Source organism: Wolffia australiana, chromosome 8, assembly GCF_029677425.1.
Source record: "Wolffia australiana isolate 7733 chromosome 8, ASM2967742v1".
NCBI lineage: Eukaryota > Viridiplantae > Streptophyta > Magnoliopsida > Alismatales > Araceae > Wolffia > Wolffia australiana.
This window is the reverse complement of record NC_135842.1, coordinates 14,146,566-14,158,017: the sequence shown is the minus strand read 5'-3', so window position 1 is coordinate 14,158,017 and position 11,452 is coordinate 14,146,566. Positions and strand designations below refer to the sequence as shown.

At 43.2% G+C, this 11,452-nt stretch overlaps 1 protein-coding gene across 2 annotated transcripts; it reads left to right on the top strand.

Moving 5' to 3' along the window:
• The first annotated feature begins 493 nt into the window (after positions 1–493).
• On the top strand, positions 494–11,123 carry SWP (RNA polymerase II transcription mediator). 2 transcript variants are annotated; one of them, XM_078580060.1, is made up of 11 exons: positions 494–850; positions 1,408–2,448; positions 3,352–3,425; positions 4,085–4,259; positions 5,198–5,888; positions 6,024–6,865; positions 7,122–8,065; positions 8,147–9,072; positions 9,155–9,219; positions 10,636–10,758; positions 10,868–11,123. In XM_078580060.1, the coding sequence occupies exons 1-8, from the start codon at positions 635–637 to the stop codon at positions 8,916–8,918; spliced, it is 4,755 nt and encodes a 1,584-aa protein (XP_078436186.1). In that variant the 5' UTR covers positions 494–634; the 3' UTR covers positions 8,919–9,072; positions 9,155–9,219; positions 10,636–10,758; positions 10,868–11,123. The 2 variants fall into 2 exon arrangements, with proteins under 2 accessions (XP_078436186.1, XP_078436185.1); XM_078580059.1 differs by having other exon boundaries at positions 5,198–5,918.
• Positions 11,124–11,452: the final 329 nt, after the last annotated feature.

Here is an 11,452-nt window from a genome sequence, read left to right as displayed (position 1 = left end):
TCCATCATCCATCATGTGTCATCCGTCCCAGACCTCACACCTATATATATATTGACAGAGAGAGAAAGGTTTGCGGAGGAGGAGGAGAGAGAGAGCTCTAGAGAGAAGGCTAGAGAGAGAGAGAGTGAGTAGATAGAGAGATTGTACATACATGTACACTACACACATAAACATACTTCCATCATCGGTCATCCATCATACGTCATCCATCCCAGACCTCACACATATATATATACATCAACAGAGAGAGAAAGGCAGATGAAGGTTTGCAGACAGGGAGGGAGAGAGAGAGAGCCCCAGAGAGAAGGCTAGAGAGAGATAGAGAGACACAGAGAGAGATACAGAGAGAGAGACAGAGTGAGAGAGAGAGAGATTATACATGTTAACCTGTGCACTACACATAAACATACTTTCATTATACGTCATCCGTCATCCGTCCAAGACTTCACATCTATATATAGATCGACATTCGACCGAGAGAGAAGTTAGAGGAAGGTTTGCAGAGAGGGGGGGAGAGAGAGAGAGCCCTAGAGAGAAGGCTAGAGAGAGAGAGAGAGGAGAGAGAGAGGAGAGAGTAGGAGAGATTGCCCCTCCCTTCCTCGCGGGGCGGGGCGGGGAGGAAGAGGTGTCAGCCATGGCGGCCGAGCTCGGGCAGAAGACGGTCGATTTCTCCGACTTGGTTCGGCGCGCGACGGAGGATTCCTTCTTGGCGCTGCGAGAGCTAGTGGACAAGTCCAAGGCCGCCGAGGACCAGTCCGATTCGCAGCGCAAGATCGAACTCCTCAAGTACATCTTCAAGACTCGGCAGCGCATGCTGCGGCTCCATGTCCTCGCCAAATGGTGTCAGCAGGTACCGCGATGCTTTGCTGGGCTGCCGGTGTTGTGGGTTTGCCTGATTTCTTCTCGGTGTGGACTTTTAAGGGCTTTTTTTCTTCTCAATTTTGGGGTTTTTTTCCCCTGGGGGTGAGGTTTTGGAGATTGTGGGCGTCTCGGGGGTGAAAAACCCATTTCTTTGATATTTGTCTCGTGGAAATTTGAGTTCTTCAGCTGCTCGATTTAGGGTTTTTATTTGATCTGGGAAAATACAATCGGAAACGATGGTTTTTTTGGGGAATAGATCCGTTTTCTCCTGGAAATGTTGTGTCGAAATAAACCCTCAAGATCAAAAAACCATTTCATCCTGTTTGCGGAATATAAACCTGGAATGTCGACATTTGATCACGAGTCTCTCATAATGGACGATGAGCTTGAGCAATATGCGTGCGTGCCTTTTGTTTTTATTCAAAACTACAAGCTTAATTATGTGTTTTCTTTTTGCAATTTAACGGATTTTGACCCGAATTAATCTAGTATTGTTCAATTCGACCATTTCTGATAAAGATCTCATGTACAATACGACCTTTACAGGTTCCATTGGTTCAGTACTGCCAACAACTCGCAGGAATTCTTTCAAGTCATGATACCAGTTTTACACAGGCCGCTGATTCACTGTTCTTCACGCATGAAGGCTTACAGCAAGCTCGTGCCCCTGTTTATGACGTTCCATCTGCTGTCGAAGTTCTTCTGACTGGAAGTTACAGACGATTACCCAAGTGTATTGAGGATTTGGGTATTCAAGCGACGCTCCCTGATGCTCAGAAAAAACCAGTTTTGCAGAATTTGGACACTCTCCTCCGTTCTAGGCTTCTTGAAGTTGATCTTCCTAAAGAGGTATCGGAAATCACTGTTTCTGATGGCACAGTACTGCTTCGTGTGGAAGGGGAGTTTAAAGTTCTTCTTACCTTGGGTTACCGAGGGCACTTATCACTATGGAGGATATTGCATTTAGAATTGCTCATTGGTGAAAAGAGTGGCAGCACTATGAAGCTTGAAGAACTGAGAAGGTATGCTCTTGGAGATGACCTAGAGCGCAGAATGGCATCCACAGATAAGCCATTCACTATATTATACTCGGTTCTTCACGAGCTCTGTATTTCCCTTGTCATGGACACTGTCGTAAAGCAGGTTCAGTTGCTTCGCCAAGGTAGATGGAAAGATGCGATTCGGTTTGAGCTTATTTCTGATGATCAAGATGGAGAACCTGATTCAGCATATCAGAAACCTCCTGGTGTTAAAATTACTTACTGGGTAGATTTCGAGAAGATGGCCGGGGTAATTGATTCTGATTTGTCTCCGTTTATCAAAATTGAAGCTGGTTCTGATTTGCAGATTAAGTGCGTTCATAGTGGCTTTGTCATAGATCCTGTCACCGAAAAAGAGGCAGAATTTGTTCTTGATCGAAGCTGCATTGATGTTGAGGGACTGTTATTGAGGGCTACTGCTTGCAATACACATACTCGTCTGCTTGAAATTCAAAGAGATATTATCAAATTTCCTCAAATATTCCAGTCTGATGGTGACGTCATTCTCAAGTCCCAAGAGAAGGGGGTAGGCCGGGCTTCCCAAATGGTTGGTGATTGTGGTGACTGAGTTTATCTTTCATATAGTTTTAATTGCCCGCCTGCTGTTAGTGCCTCACTTCCTGAACTAGATGGCACATTAAGAAAATTATAAGCTCCCTGGACAGACCATCATCATGTAGAGAAGAGTTGGTGCTGATTATTTGAGCTTTTATAATTATGCTATACGTCTTACAGAAGATGAGGCATGATTGCTTGTGGTATTTAAAGAAAGACTGTAGGAGATTTTTCATTCATTTAGAAATGGTTTTCTAGTAGCATTCCTTGTTTGTGTTTTACTGTGCTTTCTCATGGCTCTTTTGATCGTATATTTGCTTTATCTGGGGAAAATTAGGTGATCAATCATCTGGGTCATCCCTGAAATTGATTCCATGGTGAGATGAATCTCGTTTTGTGTATCATTCTCTCCGGATCTCCAACCCCTGTCGAGAGTATTTTAATCATTTTTGTTTGCATTTGTTTCCCTTTAAACGGATGTAGCCCTCCCTCTCTTACGGAGGGCAGGTTTGGCTTGGAGATCCTTCCAGACGAGGTTCAGGTGTCTGTAAGCAGTGTTGCTTCTCTTTCTCTCTATCCTTCTTTGATCATTCTACCAAGGGCATTATATCTTTGTTGATTTTTTTGGATTCACAATATATACGGGTAAAATGTGTATTCCAAGGGTCGAATAAAAATAAATTATATTCTCTCTTGTCTACCGAAAAACTCATGAATCTTTCTTTAACGGTGCATCATTAATCTGGAGGCTTATCTTCTTTGCTACTTGCGTCTAGATCCTGGAAGAGTTTTCACTTGTGTATAAGTAATTGAATTTCATTTGCTGGACCATTTTTTCATATGTTATTTGCATACTTTTGTTAAAATTTTGCGTAATTTTGGGATTTCTCGGTAGGAATGCTTGGAGGAGGAAGTTCTATATGTGCGAGCTTATGGATCGGTATTCATAACTCTTGGAGTTAACATAAGGTCCTTCCTTCCCGAGAAAAGTATTAATACCTTACTGTGCCATTTTTATTTTTTGCCATCCAGTTTCTGCGTGTATATTTCTGCATGTATATTATTTTGTATTTGTTTATTTTTATTTTGAAGAAAAAAGGAAGACCACCTGAAACACTGTTCGACCAATTTCTGCGTGTATTATTACCATATATTGTTCAAGATCTTGATGCAATTATATTTCAAATAGTCAGTGTGAAATTGAATACACTTCCTTTCTAGCATTCTATTGTATAAAAATGTCTTAAGATGTATTGTAAAAGTCTTCATCTGTTTAACCATATGCGTCTGTCTTACATTGGTAAATTAAACTTATATTTACGGATCATATCTTCGTGATTCAAGAAAAGGATAGAGTCTCTATATACTAATGTACCATATAATCTTTTGAATCGTCCATTGCTTGCCAGGTGGCTGTTATATTGTGACTGTGTAGACTCGCAACATTGCTCTTTACTTTCTAACAAGCAGCAGACTCTTAGTACTCCCAGTTTTCTGTTTGGTTGTTACTGGGCTTTATTTTCTGTGTGGAATGTTGGATTTTATGTCTTATATGGATAGCTGTTAGATTTTCATGCACTTAGGGCTTTCATTACATCCCTTCGTTTCTAATCTTAATTATGGTGCAGGAGTGGACGCTTTCTTCTTCAATCTTCCAAAAACGTCACTGTGCCATCTGCCTTGTCGGAAGGTGAAGAAGCTCTGAACCAAGGGACTATGAGTGCTGCGGAAGTGTTCATTGGCCTGAGAAGTAAAAGTATAATGCATTTATTTGCATCAATTGGAAAATTTCGTGGATTGAAGGTAATTCAATGTGCATTCATTTCATCTTTGAAGCAGTCCTTGTGTTGCTTGATAACATATTGTGTATGGCCAAATCAGCGGCAGGTAAATGACATTCCAATCTTGGGTTCCTTAAATGCTGCCTCATTGTTATCAGTCCTTATCACCTGGGTGTAGTTTTACTGGCGAAGGTTAAAATAGGTTGAAGTTTGGATACTATCTCAGTATACATACATAGGATATCTAAGTATCACAGTGCATCTTAGTATCACCTGAAATTGTTTTCAATGGGAGGATGCCTTTGACATATGGTGTCATTCATGAAGTGGTGGATTTTGTTTCCTGTGGGTTAGAATTGTGCGAATGGTTGATCTTTCAAATGAAAGAATCGTTCGAATGGTTGGGGGGACCATTTTGGTCCCCTGATTCTCGTCTATATTTTTTTTGTATCAGGTTTATTACCTTTAGAAAACGACCATTTTAGTGATCTTCCTTTGCCTTTAAAAAAGGTATAAACATTCTCATTTTTTTACCTCCTTTCATTTATTAGTTTTTAATACTCCTGTGATTAGGCATTAGTTGGTTTGCACCTAAGGGCAATTATGCAGTACTTTTCTTGTTTGAATCGGCAGTGATAAAAATTTTTTCTTTAATTTTTCAAAAAAAATATATTTTCTTTAAAGAGAGCTTTCTTCCGAATAATGACTCTTGAAATGGTCGAATGAGGGGTGAAAATATCAATGTTTGAAAACTTTGATTTAGAGAGGAGTATCTCTTCTATCTGTCTGCATATCACATGAAAACCGTGGCTCTGAGATTAGACGGTTCATGCGATGTAATTAATTTCGATTGCTTTCTTGTATTTAGTTTTTTTTTTTGAATGAAAGAGGGGAAGATCACCCGAAATTGGACTTTTTTGTATTTAATAATTTTTGTTAACGCTGACATGGGTTATGTAGGTTTATGAAAGGGATCTAATAACACTCAAAATTCCAAGATCTATTGCTGATGGATCAGATCTGGTTCTCATGGAATTTTCCCAATGCGGAAGTTGCTATTATTTGCTCCTGCACCTTGATCGAGATCTTAGGCCACTCTTTAAACTGTTGGAAACACAACCTCCTTCTGGTGGAACCGATGAATGCAAACACATTATTCGATATTGTAATATTGACATCAGTCGGATTGCAGTTGTAGAAGATGACATGAATTTAAGTCCTCTTAATTGGGATACAATGGAGCTATCTCTAACAACCATAGAAGACTCTAAACAAAATTTGTTATCAGAAAGGGTGAATTCTCCCTCAAGTTTTTCATCGGTAGTTGATCAATTGTTTGAGGTTGAGAAAAAGGGGGCTGTTCGATGTCATTCGATACATAAAGCCGGGGGTCAAGGAGCTGGAGCCGGCACCATTTCACCTAAGTTGGAAGGAAAACAGTTTTGGTCGAATAACTTGAAGAGTTCTGTGCAGAGTGAAGCAATGAATTCATTAAAACCATCCTATGTGAACAATTTGTCTTCGCTGCACACTAATCAGGATTATAGTTCATCACTGATGAATTTCCAGTCTGATAGTGATATTTATGGATTATCGAAAAGAGATTCTCTCCACGCCAAGAGAAGTCAATCGAGTGGCATCAATCACAATGGTGTCAACGACTCAACCATTACTCCCTCGTGTTAGTTTGATAATCATCTTATGCACCTATGACATTTTTTATCTAGTAAAACCCCCTCATGTGTTTTACTAATAGTTCCAATTTCATATTTTTCTTATCTCCCAGGTGATGAACGGGCACAAAAGCGTTCCTTTTCGGACATCACAAGCCTTGTTTCCTCAGCAGACGAGTTTTATTGGTCGAGAAAGATAAGGAAAATTGCTAACTCGAGAGATGCGAAATTTCCCTCATCTTCTCAAAACAAGTACGTGCCTGCCCTTCTCCTCGTGATCAGACACTGTGCACTCTACATAAAGCATGCCCAAGTGACCAGCCAAATGGACGCACTCGAAATTCCATTTGTTGAAGAAGTTAGTCTAGTTACTCCATCCTCAAACCTCTGGTTCAGATTACCATTTGGTAGAGATGACTGCTGGGAGTACATGTGCCTTTCCCTTGGGAAACTTGGGACTATGTCGTGGCATGTTGAAGTCAACGATTCATATTTCACGGAGCTGTGGGAACTGCAGAAAGGGAATACCAGCTCAGCATGGGGTGATGGTGTAAGAATTGCAAATGTCTCTGATAACGACTCTCACATTTGCATTGGTCAAGAGGGTGTTGTGCTCAACTTTGAATCTGTTGAGGTTGACAGCATCAAAAAGCTTGTTTCTGATCTTCGGAGGCTCTCAAATGCACGCTCGTTTGCCCGTGGGATGAGGGAATTGCTAGGAGTGAGATCGTCTGCTGGGAAGTTGGAAGATGGTTCTGAGGGCAAGCAACAGTTTGGAGATAGGCTATCAGAGCAGACAAAGAGGGCTTTTAAGATCGAAGCTGTTGGGCCGATGGGGCTGCATTTTTGTTATGGGGCAATGCCCGTCATGGCGCACTTTGTCGTAGAATGGGAAGCCGGCAAGGAAGGCTGTACAATGCGCGTGCCTCCTGATCAGCTTTGGCCTCACACCAAGGTTTGTTTTCTTTCTTCTATGTTTCTGTGTATTATGGGCGACGTGGCTCCAATTTTTGTAATTTAATTGGGAAAATGTCGATCTGATCCCTTTAACTTTTTTCCCCCCGAGAAAAGCAAAAGTAATCTGGAGCAGCATATTTATGAATTTTTAAACAAATAACATTCTTTTATCGGAGTTTCAGACATAATGTTTTCAATGTTTTGACACCCAGTGACAAAAACTTGGGCTTGATTCAATTTTCATTTTCATTCAGTTCCTAGAGGACTTCATCGATGGTGGTGAGGTAGCACTCTTCCTAGACTGCATCCGCCTCACGGCCGGTCCTCTTCTTGCCCTTGCCAACGCCATTCGTCCAGCAAGGATGCCTGGTCCAGTTGCTTCTCCATCTTTGATTCTCAAGCAGACAAACTCATCTAACCAGGCGGCATCTTCCTCTGCTGTTTTGGGGCCAAGCCACGCTATTCACAACTCAGCACCTGTCTTATCCTCAGTAGCTGGCCGAGGGGGCCCTGGTATAGTCCCCAGTTCGTTGCTCCCCTTTGATGTCGCTGTCGTGCTCCGCGGTCCGTACTACATCCGCATTATTTATCGCAAGAAGTTTGCAGTCGATATGCGCTGCTTTGCTGGGGACCAGGTCTGGCTCCAGCCGGCGACGCCACCCAAAGGTGGTGTCTCTGCTGGAGGCTCCCTTCCGTGTCCGCAGTTCCGACCATTCATCATGGAGCATGTGGCCCAGGGTCTGAATGCCCTCGAGCCCGGCTTCCCCGCCTCTGGTCCTCCGACAACTGCCGGCGGTAGCCGTGTTGGTGGAGGTGGTCAGGTCTCTAGTGCGGTGCAACGGTCTTTGCCAGTTCAGGTGACTGGTGGTGGCTTAAGTCGGGCTGGTGGTGGTGTGTTGGCTTCGTCCTCTGCTGTTGGGCCTGCATTGCCATTACGGGTATCTCCGACTCAGCTGAGAGGAGAGTTGAACACAGCCTTTTTTGGTCCTGGAGATGATGGTGGTTATGGTGGGAGTTGGGTTCCCCTGGCAGCACTCAAGAAGGTGTTGAGGGGTATCTTGAAGTATCTTGGGGTTCTATGGCTGTTTTCCCAGTTGCCTGAACTTTTGAAGGAGATACTTGGTTCAATTTTTAAGGAGAACGAAGGAGGATTTCTCAATCAGGATCAGGAGCAGCCTGCTCTCCGTTTCTTTGTCGGGTATGATGGTACATATGAATGAATGAATGCAGTTTTATCCTTTTCTCTCTTCTTAATACATTGCTCCTCTGTTCTTGGCAGCGGTTATGTTTTCAGTGTAAGTGTACACAGAGTGCAGCTGCTCCTACAAATCATCAGCGTGAAACGAGTTCATCTCCAACAGCAGCAACAACAGCAACCAGCTCAAACCAGTGCCCAGGAAGAGCTAGCCGCGTCTGAGATAGCTGAGATCTGCGAGTACTTCAGCCGCCGGGTCACGTCTGAGCCCTACGACATATCTCGAGTCTCCTCCTTCATCACCCTGCTCACCCTGCCCATTGCAGTCCTCAGAGAATTTCTTAAGCTAATCTCCTGGGAAAAGGGCTTTATCCAGAGTGGCGAGCCAGCTCCGCTACAGAGGGCCCGTATCGAGCTCTCCCTGGAAAACCACTCCACGAACAAGCCGGAGAGCGACATCAGGCATGACAGGGCCCGTGGCATCGTTGACTTTGGGCTGACTTTTGTCCTTGACCCCACTCTCATACCTCACACGAATGCTGCGGGTGGCGCTACCTGGCTCCCTTATTGCGTTGCCGTCCGTCTTAGGTATGCCTTTGGAGGGGACACATGTCTTGTTTCCTTGATGGGGATGGAGGGCAGCCATGGCGGCAGAGCTTGCTGGGCCAGGTTGGAGGACTGGGAGAAGTGCAAGCTGAGGGTGGTAAGGGCAGTGGAGTTTGCCAACTCTAATGCTTCTGGGGAAAATCAGGGAAGACTAAGATCAGTGGCAGAGTCTTTGCAAAAGTCTTTGCAACAGCTTCTGCAGCAGCTGAGGGAGGGAGCTCAAGTTCCTGGCTCAACAGCAGCTTCCTAACCTTGAGTTTACCGCTGCGGTTTAAGATTTTAAAACCAGGCTCAACTTCTTTGCCAAGGCAGTGGCAGCTTGGCTTGTACAGGCATTGAAAGATCACCGGTGGAGAGATGAGTCAAAACAAGATCACGGGAGATCTCTCTCTTCATCTGTACAGGTGAGCAAAAAGATGAGTGATGTAAAAAATTTCCTTAAATTTCTTTTTTAGTAGTTACTTCTGGCTAACTTTTTCATTTTAGTGCCTGTGAGCTGATCATAGATGACCTTGTTGCTGGTCTCCTCTGGGCCATGAGTTTTGTTAAAGGTACTGTTAAAATCTTCTTTTAATGAATTGGGTTTCATGATTTCAAATTGTTGCATGTTCAATTATTTTATAATGGTGTCTTAATATTTGTTGTATTATATTTCCACGATGGTTCATTTTGTGGCTGAACAAGGAAAATAAAGGCGTGCCTTTTCATGACGGTTGGAAATTGCGTCACCGTTAGCTTAGTTATTGTGGAGATAATAATAGCGATGAAACAGGCATGATTACATGTAGAATCAGGCTCAAGCGAGACAGGCTTGGTGCATTTTCTTTTGCCACGGTAAGAAAGGTGGGAATATACAGGGTCTTAGTGATATTCAATATGCAAGCAAAGCAGACCAAAGATTTCGTTTTGAAATCATTGTGTTAGGATCGCAGCCAGGATCCTATCGTGAATGGGGTCGACCCTGGCAGAGTGGACGATGCCGAGGGGGCGAGAGCGACGGGAAAGCGGCGGAGTGGGCGTCGCCGGAGAGAACGGGGCTCAACGGAGTGTACGTCGTCAAAGAGAGACTACCAAAAGGAATTAACAATTATAGTGCAGGGACGCCGACGGGACGGTAATTTGGTCCATGGACAAAAAAATCGTCCCGTCCAGGACTTCGGACGATTGAAGGGACGAAGAATCGCCCGCCAGTCCCTGAACAGGACGATTGCTTCGTCCATGGACAAAGTAACCGCCCCGTCTGGGGCCTTGGACGGGGAACAAGACGGTTTCTGCATCCTGTGGGAGTATAGTATGTGCCTGACAGGTCCAGCTGGCCGACGCACGTGCTGCGCGACGCGTCAATTTCTGAGTGATCTAATGCTAATGCACGCCAGATTCGTCCCGGGATGTTGGACGGGACGAGAATTTCTTGGACGGGACGGTTTTGGACAGAACGGTTTGGACGGAATGGAAAATTAACGGAAAAAAATGGGACGGGGCGAACCCTGGATGGGAAGATTTAGACGAAACTCTAAAAATTGGGACATAGGACGGGATGAACTTTGTCCCGTCCCGTCCATCATCCACATCCTGGACGATCCAGAACTATAATAACTTAGCAACTCATGTCCTACCCTCCAATGAGGAGGGCTACATATTTAAAGGGAAATGCTAGCGGGAATGGGAAAGACGATAATGCCCCTAGTCGGCTTACTAGACGGAGTAAATCGTAACACATTGAATAGTTTTTTTGTGATTATGCCAACTTATGCTCATCATTTTGATCCATTCATGCTACATATGCGTTAGACCTGTGATTATTATCGAAAAATCAAAAAATGCTCGTCATTTACTTCAAGTTATTTAAGGTGGCACAGAGTAGACTTTATTGCACAAAGTTATCGCCATTGAAGTAGACGTCTTGCTAGACACTGAGATGATACTAACAAAGTTTACTTCTTTCGTTGTCTCAATCATCTGTTCAGGTACGCAAATGCTGTGGAGTGTTGGAACTAGGGCAACTATAGAACCCAAGAAGGGTTGATTTCTTCCTGTTTATAGGTCTCTTCTTGAAATGTTATCCTGATGGTCAAGACTCTGCATTGGAGGTGAGCAAAAATTACCCTTTAATATAGACACTATTTCTTTTTTCAAAAAAAGCATAGGCGATATTTAGATATTGGTTAACCCTTCTTCCGGTTCTTGGGTTTTTTGCAGTAAGTTGGGATGACTGATAGATCGGACCTAAATTTGAAATTGACCAAAAAAGAGATCTGATTTTTAACCGGCCATCTTGGTTTGCTCTGTAATATGATCAACTTGAGGTTGTCCAATCTTCGAACAAGCTTCTTTGGACGATTTCTAATGTAACTCAACCTCGTAGCATTCGATCCATGTTGGTTAGGGAACTCTAAAAAATACCGTACATGTTTATTTGATGGGCAAAATAAAAGTTGAAGAAACAATAGTTCAACGGTCTTAATGGACCTATTTCAAAGGCTAGCACAAGTTCAAATTGAATTGGTAGAACCAGCTTTTGATCAATCCAAGATTCGAACTAACTCTTTGGCAAACCCCTTTGCTTGACTCTGACTCAACCAGGCAATCAAAGTCCTCCCTTATGGCCTAAATCTGAAAAGAATGCCAAGTTTTTAAGTATGATAAAATAACATCACAGCACTTTGTGCCAGAGGCAATAAATAGGAATATCTATTTTTTCTGATTTTGGTCTTCTCAAGTGGTTTTGGCTACTACTTTTTCCAGAAAACAATTTATAGATATAATCCATGATTATTGTGCACC

Coding starts and splice junctions, on each gene's coding strand:
- SWP (XM_078580059.1), top strand. CDS start 635: ATGGCGGCCGAGCTCGGGCAGAAGACGGTCGATTTCTCCGACTTGGTT. Junction 2,449..3,351: donor TAGGCCGGGCTTCCCAAATG/GTTGGTGATTGT, acceptor ATTTCTCGGTAG/GAATGCTTGGAGGAGGAAGT. Junction 5,919..6,023: donor CTCAACCATTACTCCCTCGT/GTTAGTTTGATA, acceptor CTTATCTCCCAG/GTGATGAACGGGCACAAAAG.